The 18,984-nt window shown below is 41.7% G+C and overlaps 1 protein-coding gene across 4 annotated transcripts in view; it reads left to right on the top strand.

Moving 5' to 3' along the window:
* Positions 1-18,984, top strand: part of ARHGAP6 (Rho GTPase activating protein 6) — a 203,094-nt gene that overhangs the window by 134,087 nt on the left and 50,023 nt on the right. For all 4 annotated transcript variants that reach the window (XM_060273488.1, XM_035116652.2, XM_035116653.2 and 1 more), the window contains exon 2: positions 7,570-7,729. In XM_060273488.1, the coding sequence (XP_060129471.1) occupies positions 7,570-7,729 (160 nt within the window). The remainder of the gene's footprint in view (positions 1-7,569; positions 7,730-18,984) is intronic.

Here is an 18,984-nt window from a genome sequence, read left to right as displayed (position 1 = left end):
CTACCATCCCAAACATACCAAACAATCCATCATATACAGCCAGGCCCTACGTTACAACCGCATCTGTTCCAACTCTACAGACAGAGAATCTCACCTAAGAGATCTACAGCAAACCTTTTTAGAACTAAAATATCCACCTGATGAAGTTAAACAACAGATCAACAGAGCCAGGCTGATACCTAGAGAGAACCTGCTGCAAGACAGACCCAAAAAAGAAAATAACAGAACACCACTAGTCATCACATACAGCTCCCAAGTTAAAACAGTACAACGCATCATCAGAGATCTACAGCCTCTCCTGGACAATGACAGCTCCCTTTCTCAAGTTCTGGGAGGAAGACCTTTCATTGCCTACAGACAGCCACCCAATCTTAAACAACTCCTCACCCACAATAATACAACCACCAGACTTAACATGGACACTGGTACCAGAGCCTGCAATAAACCCAGATGCCAACTTTGCTGCCACATACACCCGGACAACATCATTACTGGCCCCAACAACATCCAACATACCATCTCAGGACTATTTAATTGCTCATCTTCTAACATTGTGTATGCCATCAAATGCCAACAGTGCCCTTCAGCTCTCTATATTGGACAAACAGGCCAAACCCTACGCCAAAGGATTGTTGTTGTTGTTTAGTCGTTTAGTCGTGTCCGACTCTTCGTGACCCCATGGACCATAGCACGCCAGGCACTCCTGTCTTGCACTGCCTCCCGCAGTTTGGTCAAACTCATGTTCGTAGCTTCGAGAACACTGTCCAACCATCTTGTCCTCTGTCGTCCCCTTCTCCTAGTGCCCTCAATCTTTCCCAACATCAGGGTCTTTTCCAAGGATTCTTCTCTTCTCATGAGGTGGCCAAAGTATTGGAGCCTCAGCTTCACGATCTGTCCTTCCAGGGAGCATTCAGATGTTGTCTTTGTCCATGGAGTTTTCTTGGCAGGGATACTGGAGTGGCTTGCCAGTTCCTTCTCCAGGTGGATCACGTTTAGTCAAAACTCTCCACTATGACCTGTCCATCTTGGGTGGCCCTGCATGGCATAGCTCATAGCTTCTCTGAGTTATTCAAGCCCCTTCACCACGACAAGGCATTGATCCATGAAGGGGACGCCAAAGGATAAATGGACATAAATCTGACATCAGGAACCAGAAGACAGAAAAACCAGTAGGAGAACACTTCAATCTCCCAGGACATTCTATACATGATCTCAAAGTAGCTGTCTTACTACAAAAGAATTTCAGAAATAGACTGGAAAGAGAAGTTGCTGAATTACAACTTATCACCAAGCTCAAAACCATGGAGGGACCTGGTTTGAACAGAGATATCGGATTCTTATCTCATTATACATGATAAGCGATCTTCAGCCATCTCAACCCTTGCTTTTTCATGCAAAACCATTTGCAGTCGTTTTCGGTCATCAACAGCTATCAGTCAGTCAATCACCCACTTCCACCACCCTTCTGAGTGATCCCCCCTCCCCTCCCCCTCCCCACCCCTCCCCACCCCTTCTCTACATAAGTGCCTGGGAACTTCTATTTCACTGTATCTGAGGAAGTGTGCATGCACACGAAAGCTCATACCAAAATAAAAACTTAGTTGGTCTTTAAGGTGCTACTGAAGGAATTTTTTTATTTTACTTCGACCCAGACCAACACGGCTACCTACCTGTAACCATGACATCTTCTATAATTTTAGACAGCTGTTGTCCAGAGATGAGCAATATGGTCAGCTAAATGCAAGCATTGTAGTGTCATAACGATACCAGTGCTTTCAAAACTGAGGCTGTGTCTATTTTCTTTTCACAGAAGTCTGCTATAGTTAAATCAAACCTCAGAAATTAAGATACTGTTTGTTTTATTTGAATTTTCTGGGTTACTTATTTTGCATTGCTACATTCATTGTTTATTTTTTTAATAGTTCAATTGCATTACTGTATAAAGGTAACAAAGGGAAGCAGGTGGCACTGTGGGTTAAACCACAGAGCCTAGGGCTTGCTGATCAGAAAGTCAGTGGTTTGAATCCCCGTGACGGGGTGAGCTCCCGTTGTTCAAAAGCACATCAAAGAGCAAGTAGATAAATAGGTACTGCCCTGGCGGGAAGGTAAATGGCGTTACTGTGCGCTCCTCTGATTAGCCAGAAGTGGCTTACTCAAGCTGGCCACATGACCCAGAAGCTGTCTATGGACACCTCCCTCGGCCTATAGAGCGAGATGAGCACTGCAACCCCAGAATTGTCTGTGACTGGATCTAACGGTCAGGGATACCTTCACCTTCACCTTTAAAGGTAACAAAACACACAAAGGAAACTGTAACAAAATAGGAATCATTAGAGTTCAAAATAATAGGCATAGAATCTATGTACAACAAAGAGAATGTGTTGTGTATCTTGCATCAATTTAAGCATGAACTTTAGGGAGGGTTAATAAGAGGCTGGAATGACCGTGCATATATCCTCTCCATAGAGCAATTTGAACCAATGGTTGACATCATATACAGAATTCACGTTTCTATTCACATAAAACAAAAAGTGCCCTCAGATACTATCAGATTTGTCCCCCCCCCCCCAAGTACACAGTATCAATGCATCAGACTTTCAGAGACCAAATTTTATCTAAGCACCCTGCCATGGTGAATTTGGATGTTTTCCATTGGTTGGCCAACTCCAAGCATGCTGCTACCACTAACACAGGAAACATGTTCCTTATGGATCTCAGGACCACCCAGTCTACTGATATTAAGTAATGCCAGAGGTGGAATTGGGGAGGGGGTGTTGTCCTATACAGTATAATAGCCTATAGTTTGGGCAAGAACTCCACCCCAGTAAGTTTCACAAAACAACATTCCCACCAAAGAAATAATCCCTCCCCTCTCTACAACATCTCCAACAGAAATATTTGGATTTATGGTGTATAAAGCAGTCCAGTGCCACCTATGGTTTGTTTTTAAGGTTGCTTCTTGGATGCTTTCTGGCACTGATTTCAATGCCACTCACCTCCACACACCATTTTAGTATTTAAGGAGGTACCGTACCGGCTTCTTCAATAAGTACCTTACATGTTAGGGATTTCTTCCTTTTCAAATTGGATCCATCCTGTGCACATACCATGTAAAGCATCTTCTCGCATTTTCCAACCTTAATTATTTTCATGCAAATAACTGGATTTGAAAAATCTTAAACTAGGATGGGGGTAGGGGTGGTTATCAGGAGATCAGAGCATGTTTTGTGCCATCAGGGGCTGGCCATCCTTGTGTACATCTAAAACTTGATAACTTCTTGCCTCCTCCCATCTCTGAAATTTGTGGTATTTATCAGATGGCATGAGCAATCTTCATATGAAACTGAACTGTTGCTAACATTAATTAATAGTGTGCCTATTGATTTTGTAAGCAATAATGTTTGGATTATAAGAGATTGAAGGGTACTTTCACCATTGCAGGCAGATTTTGTCTTACATGAATTTTGTAGCAAGTAATACACTAAGCACAACTGTTTCATAGTGAATCTTAATATCAAGCTGTTTTCACACTTCCTTCATGCTCTTGGAATGCAACGGGTTTATGTACACCCGCCCCTTTACTATGATGTAAGCTTGTAGAATGATTCGGCTACTCTTGTATGTATCTGATGCAGACATATACTGAATTTATATTTGAAGTACTGTACATACTGTGAGTTGTATTTCTCTTGTGCGTGTAAATTTAGCCTCCCTGTGGACAGAAGGCAACATTCCTCATGGTGAAATGCTATGCAGAACTTATGAAAAGGGGTAGACAGACATAGAACCATAGAATTGTAGAGTTGGAAGGGATCCTGAGGATCATCTAGTCCACCCCCATTTAATGCAGTAATACGCAGCTGTCCCATATGGGGGTTGAACCTGCAACCTTGGCATTATCCACATCATGCTCTAACCAACTGAGTTATCCCAAAGAGGTTCATGAGCCATCTGAAAGACAAGAAAAAGTGAAAAGTCATAGAGTAATTGCCAAGTTTCTTAATTCAGTGGATTATTGACCCCATGGCTTTTGACAAAGGCAGGACATCTGTATTCAAGAATAGTAGGCTAGGGGGCACTAACATGGATTCAATCCTTTAAAATGGACATCTAGCTTAGCATTGTTGTTGTTGTTGTTTAGTCGTTTAGTCGTGTCCGACTCTTCGTGACTCTATGGACCAGAGCACGCCAGGCACTTCTGTCTTCCACTGCCTCCCGCAGCTTGGATAAACTCATGTTCGTAGCTTCGAGAACACTGTCCAACCATCTTGTCCTCTATCATCCTCTTCTCCTAGTGCCCTCCATCTTTCCCAACATCAGGGTCTTTTCCAGGGAGTCTTCTCTTCTCATGAGGTGGCCAAAATATTGGAGCCTCAGCTTCAGGATCTGTCCTTCCAGTGAGTACTCGGGGCTGATTTCCTTAAGAATGGATAGGTTTGATCTTCTTGCAGTCCATGGGACTCTCAAGAGTCTCCTCCAGCACCATAGTTCAAAAGCATCCATTCTTTGGTGATCAGCCTTCTTTATGGTCCAGCTCTCACTCAGTAGGTTAGCAATAAGAAATCTGACCATGGGAAGACATCGTGTTAAAACATTGTCCAGTGCAATGTGAACAGGCTCCTGCACGTCGTACCTCACTGACACCAGCTCCAAGGAGGCATTCAGAAGCGTTCACTTCCTTTTTAAAAAAACAACAACAACTATAACTTGTTTCATCCAAATCAACAAACTCTGCTTAATTTTAATTACAGTTGGGTTAAAAGATGCCAGTATGAAGCCATTGCTTCAGGGCTGTCTTAAGCACCCCTGGTGCCGTGGTGCGCCGGATCCCTCCGGCGCCCCCGTCCCGTTTCCCACCCGGTGGGCGGGTGGACGCAGCGCGCAGGCAGGCACAGCACAGTTGCCATGGGCGCAGCTGCGCGGTGGACCGGTCGGCCAGCGGGCGCAGCTCGCGGCGCCCTCCTGGCGGGCCGACGCCGTGGTGCCGTGTGCCACCTAGCCTGGCCATAGGGCCGGCCCTGCATTGCTTCTTGAGATACCCAGGGCTGACTAGGGACCGTCTGTCTGCAAAGCACATTTTCTCCCACAGATCTTATTTAAACAGATCCTTTGTGTTCTCCTTGAGAATGGGGATGGAGGGCAGTGCTTGTAACCAAGCTAGTCCTTCCTCCTTTCATCAGAGGGAAGGCCTATGTTCCATAAAGGAAGGAAGATCTACAACTGGCAACTCCCATTCCACTTTTCTCCATAATTAAGTTGTGTTGGGACAAAATGAGCTTCTTGAACAAATGTTTAGTGTACATAATGTTTTTAGTACAATGAATCTTATTGTACTAGCTTGTGCCCCTCTTGTGAACGGTCTAAAGTTTTATGTTACTTTGGTTTGTTTTATTTCATTTTGTTTCTAAATAAAGCAGACAGCTGAAAGTAAACATTTATTGCTCATCTCAGTTAGATCAGGAGATTCCAGTGTTCATAACATAGCATTATCCAAAAATATTTTGACAGATACGGTCTTCACTAACATCATGTTAGAGTGGCCTAGGAGAGAATTTACTGCAGCAAAGTTAACACATGCTAGATTTCTTTGTACTACTGGTGGCAGGGATACATGAACCATTATTGCTCCCTGGACAGACAAAGAAAAATCCACTGTGGTCCTTTGTCTAGAACTGTATTTCTGTGCTTATCTATGGATCCTGAAAACAGTATTAAGGAGTATCCCAGACTTTCAAGAGAAGTTAGTAAGCTACTTTACAGATGACAAATTTAGTCTTTAGCCTTAATTATTGTTAACATTCCTAAGGAATTTTAAATGACAAAATATCTTAATCTTTGTCTGTTGCTACCTTACTTCATTTCATTCTGCACAAATTATAATGTTAAGGCTGCAATCCTATACTAATGTTCAGTGGTACCTCGAGTTACAAACGCCTCCAGTTACAAATGCTTCAGGTTACAAACTCCGCTAACCTGGAAGAGTTACCTTGAGTTGAGAACTTTGACCCAGGATGAGAACGGAAATAGTGTGCTGGCAGCGCAGCGGCAGCAAGAGGCCCCCCATTAGCGAAAGCACGCCTCTAGTTAAGAACAGTTTCAGGTTAAGAACGGACCTCCGGAATGAATTAAGTTCGTAACTAGAGGTACCACTGTATATGGGAGTAAGGCCCATGTAACTGAATAGGACACAGAGGTAAGTAGATATGCATAGGATGCCTCTTGTTTTGGTTTGCTGCATCAGCTCATAAGTGAATCATGATGCATATTTTTCATACCACACCTGACATTTTAAGTGTCACAACGTTGAATAATACTGAAGACAAGTGCAACTATTTAAAACCTGCATGCCAGATACAGTATTCATTAAAGTTTCAGTGGAATGTGAATTAAAACATACAAAACACGTATGCAAATATTGTTCATGCTTATGTGTTTGTGGCATTTGCTTGAAGATGTTTATGGATTTACACATATGTGTTGCATTGAACAGTATAAACATAGAATGCTTTTTGCTTTCATTGAAAAGCTCTTCATGGTTGGAAGTTCATGACAAATTTCAGCCTTGTTTTGCTTTCTGAATATTCTACACTGCAAATATTCTGGTTTATGGTGGAATTGAAATTTAGTTCTTTTGAAATTTATTTCATCACTGGTCTAGCTCTTCGAGGTTCCAGACAGGAGTCTGTTCGCTTACCCTTACCTTGGAGATACTGGGGATTCAACTTGGGAACTTTTGCATGCAAAGTGGATACTATATCATTAAGCTATGTCCATTCCCTAAATGGTAAATTATTATTGCTTGTTCTGATATCTTTGGCTCTGTTAATAAGTAACATGCCTCACATTTTCAGAATACTCATTTACACATATAATACAGTAAATTAGAAATGAAAAGGCATCATTCAGTTACCGTATTGGCCTGAATATAAGCCTCACTTTCCCCCCAAATTCCGACAATGAAAAGTTAAAGTGCAGGTTATATTCGCTACCTTATGGTATGTAGCCAGGAGCATGTCAAAGCAGTGCCCGCCCCGCACGTATTCCCCCCGTCCTCACCCCCAAGGCCAGGAAGGGAGTGAGGAAGGGGAACGTCAGCAATGAAGGGCGACCCCCCCCCATGCCCAGTATGCAGCCAGAAGCAGAAAGGAATGGAGCGGCTTATAGTCGTGAATTCCCCCCCCCCCATTTTAAAGGTGCAACTTATATTCGGGCCAATACGGTTCTTGTTCCTCAACTTGAATAAATGAAGACATGCTACTGCCATGTACATTAGAAGTGACACAATCCTTGGTGGGAATTGCAGTGGTAGAGGTTCAATAAAGAGTCCTCCACAGGCTTCGTATGTGTCACCGGTTACGCCAGATAGCTGTCCTTTTGCAACCAATAATGTTAAAACAAGTTTAGAACACCCTTATACAAAAAAAATTATGGAATGTGCATGGTGACTGTGGGTGTTTAATAAAGCGTAAGTTAAATGTTTAGTTATGGGATAAAGGGCTGAGTGGCATTCTCAGTGAACTGTTGATTATCCATATGACCCTTCATACTTTTCCACTTGATTTCCTGCAGGGTGACTTCACTTGGAACAGCATGTCAGGGCGCAGTGTTCGGCTGAAGTCTGTTCCTGTTCAAAGTCTTTCGGAATTGGAGCGTGCCCGGTTACAGGAAGTGGCCTTTTATCAGTTGCAGCAGGACTGTGACCTAGGATGTCAGATAACGATTCCCAAAGGTGAGATGTGCTCCTGACGTCTCCTGAGGACAGTGCTGAAATGGTCGGCCCTGTCTGGTACATCTCAAACTGTTATTTCCATTTGAAGTATATAATAAGGGAAAAAATATTTCCTTCTATGAAATTCGTTTTTGGCTGCTGTTTTTTAAGTGGTTGAATGCGGTCTCAATATATACTACATAAATGTTCTCTTCAGGGATTGTATTCCCCAAACAGTTAAAATACCAATATTGTTGATAACACAATCACATATTTTGCCACTGACCCCAGGAGGGAAACTAGTTACTCACTGATGGCCCTGATTTTAGAATTACCCAAAGGCTCTATGCTACTCCTGAGCAGCCCTTAAAATTGCTATATGAACTGGTGAATTAAAAATATATGTTGTTTTTAGATATTTAGGTCTGACTTACTAGGGAGGATAATAAAAACAAACTCATTTTTCAAGGGCTTCTTATATGCAAAATATTTATGAAGAAGAAAAATTACAAAAAAAGTTGCTTTCTTTAGGCTGGGTCAATACTGGTACTTAGCACAGTGATCTTCTTCTTTTATCATTTTTTTTTAATAACCAAGGTAGCTGAAGAGCCTAGGAACCCACAAACAGGTCTTTACTAGTGATAATAATGGGGTAGCTATTATTTACATTATTTGCCCATGGACCCATTGAAAGCAACTGGCTAACCACTATAAATAGGATGCTGGAGTCACTAGGCTATCTGTCTGATCCAACAGGGCTCTGCTTATGTTTAGATGCCTATCTATGCATATTGTTTAGACTGAACTTGGGCAGGGGGGGGGGGATTGAGTGGAATGCTTACCTCTCATCTATACTACAGACTGCAGCATTGTTCAAGCATTAGGCTTTTTAACTGGGGAAAGCTAGAACAATTCAGATGCAAGAGAACATAATGCGATTAAGTTTTATTTGGGGAAATGTAGCATCCACTAATGTTGCTTTAAGGATCTTCTAAAGGTCAGAGAATAGCTGTGTTATGAGTCAGAACCATTTATATGCCTCATTATGGATTTCAATAGTTTCTATGGTCATCTTCTACTTTAACGTTGCCATGCCCAAAGTAAACCAATTTAACAAATAGCCACTTGGGAGATTTGGATGGATCATTTTACTGCTTGCCATAACCTGCAAGCAAACTGGAAATATGTAAAGATCCTCACAATAACAAGGGGCACTTAGTTCAATCCTTCCTTTTCATTCTGGCTTCTTGGCCTTGTTATAAAATATTGAACTTATCAATGCTTTTTCTTTTCTTTCTTTTCTTTTACTGTAGTTGACTAGCCAGTTGACTAATTTTGATTGACTGGCCTGTGCTGAACTTTTCAAAGATAAAAAGCATAGTCTTGGAGTAAATTGTGTCCAAACAGAGCAAGAAACAATTTAACATTCAGAACCTTTATTATGCTGTGTTTGGTTTTGTGCCCAGTATGTTACTGCTCAGCTCAGCTTTGAAAAAAATGGCAATGTGCTTTCTGCCTTGTGTTTATTTTGGCAGGGAGTGGGGTTGTGATTTTGGGCCTCTGTTTATAATGCTCTTTGTTGTGTTTAATTACCTATTTGTCATCTTCATTCAGTGTGACTACGGTTTTTACATTTTTTTTCGTCGTTACTTGCCATTGGTCCCTTGTATTTACATAGCTGCCAAGTTTTCCCTTTTCTCCCGAGGAAGCCTATTCAGCATAAGGGAAAATCCCTTAAAAAAAGGGAAAACTTGGCAGCTATGTATTTAGCCATTCACGATGGTGTTAATGTATCTGCATTTTTGAACAAAAGTGGAAAGGATAAAAGTAAATGTCCATGGATTATGTTTCCAAATTTTAGCACCAATTAGCATATGGCGCCTCAGTTCCCAAATATACAAGGCATAATAGACATGTACACCACATGGCAGGAATACATAGATGTACACATTTTTTTCTACACAGATGTAAACCAAGATAGGGAGTAGATAGAATATCAGAATTGGCCCTCAAACATTATTAGATAAGCAACTTGATTTCTTGTGGAATAATAATAATAATAATAATAATAATAATAATAATAATAATAATAATTTTTTATTTATACCCCATCCATCTGGCTGGATTTCCCCAGCCACTCTGGGCAGCTTCCAACAGAAAAATAAAACACAGTAATCTATTAAACATTAAAAGCCTCCCTAAACAGGACTGCCTTCAGATGTCTTCTAAAAGTCTGGTAGTTGTTTTTCTCTTTGACATCTGATGGGAGGGCATTCCAAAGGGCCGGCGCCACTACCGAGAAGGCCCTCTGCCTAGTTCCCTGCAACTTGGCTTCTCGCAACGAGGGAACCGCCAGAAGGCCCTTGGTGCTAGACCTCAGTGTCCGGGCAGAATGATGAGGGTGGAGACGCTCCTTCAGGTATACTGGACCGAGGCCATTTAGGGCTTTAAAGGTCAGCACCAACACTTTGAATTGTGCTCGAAAACGTACTGGGAGCCAATGTAAGGTAAAGGTAAAGGTAAAGGGACCCCTGACCATTAGGTCCAGTCGTGACCGACTCTGGGGTTGCGCGCTCATCTTGCATTATTGGCCGAGGGAGCCGGCATATAGCTTCCAGGTCATGTGGCCAGCATGACAAAGCCGCTTCTGGCAAACCAGAGCAGCACATGGAAACGCCGTTTACCTGTAGCGGTTCCTATTTATCTACTTGCATTTTGACGTGCTTTCGAACTGCTAGGTTGGCAGGAGCTGGGACCAAGCAACGGGAGCTCACCCCGTCACAGGGATTTGAACCGCCGACCTTCTGATCAGCAAGCCCTAGGCTCAGTGGTTTAACCACAGCGCCACCTGGGTCCCCCGGGAGCCAATGTACATCTTTCAATACCGGTGTTATGTGGTCTCGGCAGCCGCTCCCAGTCACCAGTCTAGTTGCCGCATTCTGGATTAGTTGTAGTTTCCGGGTCACCTTCAAAGGTAGCCCCGCGTAGAGCGCATTGCAGTAGTCCAAGCGAGAGATAACCAGAGCATGTACCACTCTGGCGAGACAGTCCAAAGGCAGGTAGGGTCTCATCCTGCGTCCCAGGTGGAGCTGATAGACAGCTGCCCTGGACACAGAATTGACCTGTGCCTCCATGGACAGCTGTGAGTCCAAAATTACTCCCAGGCTGCGCACCTGGTCCTTCAGGGGCACAGTTACCCCATCCAGAACCAGTGAATCCTCCACACCTGCTCGTCTCCTGTCCCCCACAAACAGTACTTCTGTCTTGTCAGGATTCATCCTCAATCTGTTAGCCGCCATCCATCCTCCAACAATCAAACAATCAGTGTGATGGCTACTTTAAATATACTGTAACTGTCATAGAGTGCTTTTTGCACAACTTCTTCAATTCACACTGTGCTGCTGCAGCCCTACAGATGGCAATGGTTGACACTCAAATTGTAAAGATTGCAAGGAAGGGTGGTACAATAGGCAGCAGCATTTGTGTGAGAAGGTCCAAGATTGCTTCTAAAGGTAGAACTTAAGTTCTAAAATACGCAATGAGCTAAAATAAATAATATCAGCTGGCCTTTTTTCAAGTTCATATCCCCCCTTTTATTTGTTGCTGTGGCTCCCTCCTGTTCCTATATGTACATGTATGTGTTTTGTAGTGACATTGGTTTTCACAGGCTGTACATGATTGTTCCCATAAGAGCAATCTCTGCAGTCTCTTAAATCCGCCACATGTGGTTCCTAGTCATTTGAATCTTCTTCCCACAGTCAAATGGAGAAAGCTTATATTTGTTTTTCTTCCATAGTAATGAACACTGCCTATCTGATATCTTGGATTGAATTAGAATGATAAACAAAGCAGTTTCACCTCCCATACCTTAATCCTCTTAAGTTCTCTCTTGGTTTGCGAAAGTGACCAAGCATCAAAGAAGCTAAATAAATGGCTATCTAAAGGGCTCCTTTGCTGTTTGGAACTAATTGACATCCCACAACAATGCAAACATGAGTCATTGCCTCATAAGTGAGATAAAATGGGAGATGTCTCTTTTATGATGGTACCTGCTATGCTATTGCACATACATGCATCATCTGAAAATTAAGAGAATATACTTACGGCTTAATACCCATTTGAAATGTATGCAAATGTAGTTGGTGGATTTAATCATATGATTTAGTCAATGAGTTGACTAAGATTTATTTAATCTGGTTGTACCCCTGCAAATACACAGTCATTACAGATAAAAACAAGATCTGCTAAAAACAAAGAAAAATCAATCATTAAAATACAATTGAACATTGATAGAACTATTTACATATATAAAATCTGTTAGTGTTAGTATGTGCTTCAGTGTGGGACTGATGTAATAAATAGTGAACAACAACCCGCAGATTCCATCCATAAATTCAAATATGAGACTATTCAAATGAAACTCTTCTGAGGCTTATAAGCATTATAAATGTTAATAAGAGTATTGGATGTAGGAGATTTAGGAGGGATTTGTTTTTGCTGCTTCCTTATTTTTACTCCCACCCCCAGAGTATATCTTCCTTATTTGATGTTAAATACTTTCATCTGGTTATGATTTATTTGTAAGAAAAACATCCTTCACATTTTGTAGAATGGAATCCATAAACCTTTGTAACCTTCCTATAGAATAGTTTTGTTTGGAAAGATTAAGAAATATGCAAACCAGAGAGAACTTTGACCTTGAGCTTTACTTTAAAGAAAACAAAAGCAGCAGCAAATAATGAATTTGCAGGAGGAGATATGATGGAAAACTCACTATCTTCTGACCACCTATCTTGTTTCGACTTTAAGTTTCAATTTGTTCACTCTTATCTGGCCCATTGTTGATATTGGATATTGAGATCCCTTTGATCTTGATATTCCACTCACCCCAGATAGACCTGGCATTAAGGTGGCTACCATGCACTGGAAAATACCCAATATGGTTTCTTTCCGTGGGGGCTTTTTAAACTCAGTCATCCATCTCTTTTAGATACCGGGAAATATTTAGAATATAATATTTAGAATATAATAGGCTCAAAATATTACGCCCTAAATAAGCAATGTATGATATAAAAGTAACATCACTTTTTGAAATGTGTAGCCATTATGGGAAGGTTTTTATCTAAATGTTGAATCTGGAACTCAAGACAGGCCTAAAAGTATGGTCTAACTATTCTGAATGAAGATAGGATGAGCCTGCTAGATCAGGCCAATGGCCCATCTTGTCCAGCATCCTGTTCTCACAGTGGCCAGACAGATGCCTGTGGGAAACCACAGAGCAGAACATGAGCACAAGAACACATTCTGAATCATTGCTTCCTTCAACTGTTGATATAGAGCACAGCCATCATGGCTAGTAGCCATTGATCACTCGCTCCTCCATGAATTTATCTAATCTTCTTTTAAAGTCATACAAGTCGGTGGCTTTCACTGCCTCCGGGGGGAGGAGTTCCATAGTTGAGACCATGCACCATGTGAATAAGTACTCTCTTTGATCTGACATGAATTTTCCAACAACGTCCACGAATTCCAGTGTTACAAGAGAGGGAGAAAAACGTCCTGTTTACTTTCTCCACGCAGTGCATAAGTTTATAAAACTTATTACTTGCCTTTTCTCTAAACTAAAATGTCCCAAGCGCTGCAACCGTTCTTCATAGGGGAATCGCTCCATCCCTTTGATCATTTAGGTCGCCCTTTTCTGAACCTGTTTCAATTCTACAATTTTGTTTTTGAGGTGAGGTTACCAGAATGGTACACAGTATTCCAAATGCTGTTGCAGCATAGGCTGGTGTTATGATATTGGCAGTTTTATTTTAATTTTTTCCCAGAGTTTCTACGCTTACACTAATAAGTAGGTAGAGAGATTAGAAAAAACGGGTTGCTTTAATACTGCAGTTGTTGTATTTCTTGGTATATAATTTCCTAAAGAAAGTTAGGAGCAGTATAGTAACTTACCTTTTGACTGAGCGGTGGGGAATTTATGAATTCCTTGTGCAACCAAGGTTCGTGTTAGTTCACTTGAAGAAAACACTCTTTAACTGGGAAAACTCAGTGGAATTTATTGGCTGAAGCTCTTGGAATTTCCTGTTGTCTTTTGTCTGTTTATGCATTACAATTGGGACTGATTCTGACTATGTTACAAGAAATATTCTGTCAGTGTACCGTGCAATGGCTGCTGCAGCTCCTCAGGCTTATATTAAGCAGTTCATAATCCTGTTGTTTAATTTTATTTTTTAAGAGAATAATTATGGTTTTTGAGGTTGGTAAAGGGGCAGAGGAACCAGGTTCCAAATTGCAAACATGCGCCTTGGATTATGGAGAAAGCTGGAGAGTTCCAGAAAAACATCTACTTCTGCTTCATTGACTACGCAAAAGGCTTTGACTGTGTTGACCACAGCAAACTATGGCAAACTCTTAAAGAAATGGGAGTGCCTGATCACCTCATCTGTCTCCTGAGAAATCTCTATGTGGGACAAGAAGCTACAGTTAGAACTGGATATGGAACAACTGGTTGGTTCAAAATTGGGAAAGGAGTACAACAAGGCTGTATATTGTCTCCCTGCTTATATGCAGAATTCATCATGTGAAAGACTGGACTGGATGAATCCTAAACCGGAATTAAGATTGCCGGAAGAAATATCAACAACCTCAGATATGCAGATGACACCACCTTGATGGCAGAAAGTGAGGAGGAATTAAAGAACCTTTTAATGAGGGTGAAAGAGGAGAGTGCAAAATATGGTCTGAAGCTCAACATAAAAAAAAAACCTAAGATCATGGCCACTGGTCTCATCACCTCCTGGCAAATAGATGGGTAAGAAATGGAGGCAGTGAGAGATTTTACTTTCTTGGGCTCCTTGATCACTGCAGATGGTGACAGCAATCACGAAATTAAAAGGTGCCTGTTTCTTGGGAGAAAAGCAATGACAAACCTAGACAGCATCTTAAAAAGCAGAGACATCACCTTGCCGACAAAGGTCCGTATAGTTAAAGCTATGGTTTTCCCAGTAGTGATGTATGGAAGTGAGAGCTGGACCATAAAGAAGGCTGGTCGCTGAAGAATTGATGCTTTTGAATTATGGTGCTGGAGGAGACTCTTGAGAATCCCATGGACTGCAAGAAGATCAAACCTATCCATTCTTAAGGAAATCAGCCCTGAGTGCTCACTGGAAGGACAGATCCTGAAGCTGAGGCTCCAATACTTTGGCCACCTCATGAGAAGAGAAGACTCCCTGGAAAAGACCCTGATGTTGGGAAAGATGGAGGGCATGGTTGGACAGTGTTCTCAAAGCTACGAACATGAGTTTGACCAAACTGCGGAGGCAGTGGAAGACAAGAGTGCCTGGCGTGCTCTGGTTCATGGGGTCACAAAGAGTTGGACACGACTAAACGACTAAACAACAACAAAGAATACTTTAGACATTTTTTCCTAATGTCTCAAACTTGAACAAAACTGCACATAGTTACACATCTAATCATTTTGAATATTTGGCTTTGGTCCAGTATGCAGGATATGCCATGCTATGAAATCATATGCAGTGACCTTTCATCCTAAAGCACGCAAGAGTGCCTATATTTTTGAAATGCACCACACCTTCAACCACTATCTTTTAAGATTTGTTGCAGATGGTGATTATATGTTAACATAGATTAATGATTAATTCTATAACCCTGTCCATAGTAGGTTCGGCAAAAAGTTTCAAACATACCACCTGGCTGTGGAATGGATCCTACAGCCCTCTACTCCCATTTCCATCCACTTGATACCAATGCTTAGATTTTATTTAAGTTTTGGAGAGCAACAGCAATAAATCATTTGTTATCAGGCACCTTCATCGTCATTTCACCATATCTAAGTGTAAGGGGGAGACAGTATAGAGAACCTCCCCCTTGCATCAGAAGTAGCTCCTCCCCAAGCAGTGATGGAAGCGAGGGCTCTGAGGAGGTCAGACAGGCAGTGGAGAGAGAGTGCCAGGGCTCTGGCAGCATGGGAGAGCCCCGACTACACAGGAGGGAGGAGAGAGAGGGGGAAAGAGGGGGGGAAGGAAAGCATGGAGCACAGACCCTTTCCTCTGGTTCCGGAATTACGCAGGAGAAAAAGGGGGAGGAGATTCACTGTCCCGAGACTCTTACGTTGGAGGAAATCATGCGGGGGGGGGCAGTGCCGGATTCTGCATCGGAATGAGCAGACATGTTTTACACACCTGTCTCCTGTAAATAGAGTGCACTAATAAAAACTGCTTAAAGACAAGCATGGGGAGTGTCGTTACTCTGGAGTAGTCGCAAGAACCCCCTGACACTAAGTTATGATCTCCTTGTGTGGGGTTTATGTTCATGTGTAATGTGCTCCAGTTGAGTGGTGGTTTCAGTAAAATTCCCTCCACCAAGTCCAGGGCTGGTGTAAAAGTTGCACCATCAATGGGGATGCATAGACTGTAGGTTTATAGCAGTCTCCCCTGACATGGTGCCATCCTTATGCTTGGACCACATCTGACATGGTGCCATCCATATGCTTGGACCACATCTCCCACCAGCTCCATCAAACATGGACTGATAGGAGTTGTAGTCCAAAATATATTGAGGGCATCATACCGAGAAGGCTGGAATATAGGACCCTGCTCTGTTTCAGCTCTGTTCTGCTGGAGTATATTTCCCAACAGAATAGTTCAGCTGCCAGGGAATTCAGCTGGTACATTCAGTTGCCTTTCTGTCATATCAACAGTGTATATGATATTCTGCTCACTTAGCAGGGCTTCTGCTGAACCCTATAACTCTTCAGCCAGCATCCAAAGTTTTGATTATATTTTAATATTCAACAGAAATCCTTTTAATTGATTTGAAATAGTAATTTCACGAGATCACCAGTTGTTAAACCGAGAAAAAGAAACTTGTAATTTATTTAATAGACTCAGAGTTTTTTGTGTTCCAGTTTCCTTGCATATATATTTTTCTAGTATAATGACGTTTTGAGTTTTGGTTCAGAGATTAAGTGTCTCTCTACTGGTTCTCCATAAGGATAATAATCTTTATTAGGAATGGAATTGCATAGTGGTTTTGGAAAGCAGCTGTATTAAAGAAGGTTTTCATGATTTCATGTTAACTGTGTATATTCGAATGCCTATATATGAATTTATGATGAAGGGCTAACAGCAATACTGAGTGAAGTATTAGTTTAAAACCAAATAAACCTGTCCTTTTTGTGGTATATGCCTGGTCTAAAAGTGTGTTGGACCATTCCCTGTTCTAGATAACTTTTATCTGTATTTCAAATTGGCAAACAACAGAAGATACAGGGGAACTATGTTTGAAGAGTAACCATTTCAGTGAACAATAGAAACATTCATTTTTCTGTGTTGTATTGCTATCGCAACATGAAGCTGTTTAGACTATTTGTACGAATTTTCAATCAGATAAAACCCAGTCAGTGCAAATGGATCAAAGAGGAGGTATTATGTTTCAATTAAATGATAATATTTGCTTTCAACAAACACAATCAACGTAACATTGATTCTGTTGGATCCAGTAGAAACTCTTAAATTGAAGCAACCAGAAAAAAAGCTCTTTTCTGCATTTAAAAATATAGAATTGAAACATTGAGTGGCAGAAAGTAGGTGGAATTTTAAAAGCATACTTGTGGGCAACCAGCCCTGGGCCCGGCTGCCAAGCAACAGGAACGTAATGGTGCCATACTTTTTAATACTAAACTTCAGTAGCTTGCACCTAGTTAATATTTGATCAGTTAAAAGTATGCACATTCTTGATCATATTCCATGGTATGTTTTGGTGTATTAAGTCCTTTACTTGTCTAATCAGAGAAGGAAAAGTTCACCAATGGCAATTTGTCCACGTCATTGGGGACAGAACTACAGCTCTGGCAAACCTGGGATTCTCAACCCCCTGTTTGCCCCTCTGTTCGGAGTTGTGGTAGACATCCTTGGATATCCTTAACTACTATACTACCAACTTCTATTTTTCTATGCAGCAGCACCTTTCCCTTAGCTTACCTCAGAGACTAGATTTCTTGTTCAAGTGGGGGAAATTAAACTGGAAGGGAGGAAGTTTGCAGTGGAAAGTGAGCATGTGAGAGGAGAGTTTGGCACAACCCTTTTCTACCTTACTGGTTTTGGAGAAAAACAGGAGTTTCAATCCCAGTTGTGTCTATAGACTTGAAATCTCTTCAGTGCTCAGGAAATGCACTTTCATTTATCAAATGCTGAGGGCAAACCAAAGGCATGATTCTTCCTACCATGCCCTGCTTTTGAACTTTCCGGGTTCACAATGGGTTGGGCTCATAATTTAAGGTTTGATGAACATCTGGCCTGACATCGCATGGCAACCATCTGAGGTGTGTCGTTAATAAAACATCAGATATATTTGGTTCTTGAAGTTCAGTTGGTTTCCTATGGATAGCATTTGATCATCTAGCTCCCGCTTGCAGTCTTAAGTTGTACAGCCCAGACTTAAAAACTGAAACAGTTAAATATTCTCATGCTCTAAGTTAGTGTAGCTTTGTTACTGTCTTATACAATTGTATAAAATAGGAACAATAAGATTTAGTGAATTAATAATCCAGTACTATACAAAAGCAGTGGGTGGCGCTGTGGGTTAAACCACAGAGCATAGGGGTTGGCCGATCGGAAGGTCAGCGGTTTGAATCCCTGTGACGGGGTGAGCTCCCGTTGCTTGGTCCCTGCTCCTGCCAACCTAGCAGTTCGAAAGCACATCAAAGTGCAAGTAGATAAATAGGTACCCTCCGGCGGGAAGGTAAACAGTGTTTCCGTGCGCTGCTCTGGTTCGCCAGAAGCGGCTTATTCATGCTGGCCACATGACCCGGAAGCTGTACGCCGGCTCCCTCGGCCAATAAAGCGAGATGAGCGCCACAAACCCAGAGTCTGTCATGACTGGACCTAATGGTCAGGGGTCCCTTTACCTTTTATATTATACAAATAAAGCTGTAGGTCTACTACACTTTAGAAAGTTAGGTGACATGTTAAAACAGGCACCTAGTTTCAGTGACTGAATTGTGCTAATACATGTGTTGAAGGTAAAATACTGTTTTATGGCAGACGATTTACAAAAATGCTTCAGGAAGTGATAGCCACCATTGACTTGCACTGATGCAAGAAGAAACTTGTCAACTGAGCTGCACAAGTCTTCCTTTACAATATCTTAAAGAACTGTGGAAACTTATTATTAGGGGACAATAATAAACATGTTTACTTGAGAGCTAATGGTGTCATTCCACGGGGATTAGGTTTACTGCTTAAAGTTTTATG

Source organism: Zootoca vivipara, chromosome 4 (assembly GCF_963506605.1).
Source record: "Zootoca vivipara chromosome 4, rZooViv1.1, whole genome shotgun sequence".
Lineage (NCBI taxonomy): Eukaryota > Metazoa > Chordata > Lepidosauria > Squamata > Lacertidae > Zootoca > Zootoca vivipara.
This window is presented reverse-complemented; position numbering and strand designations above follow the sequence as displayed.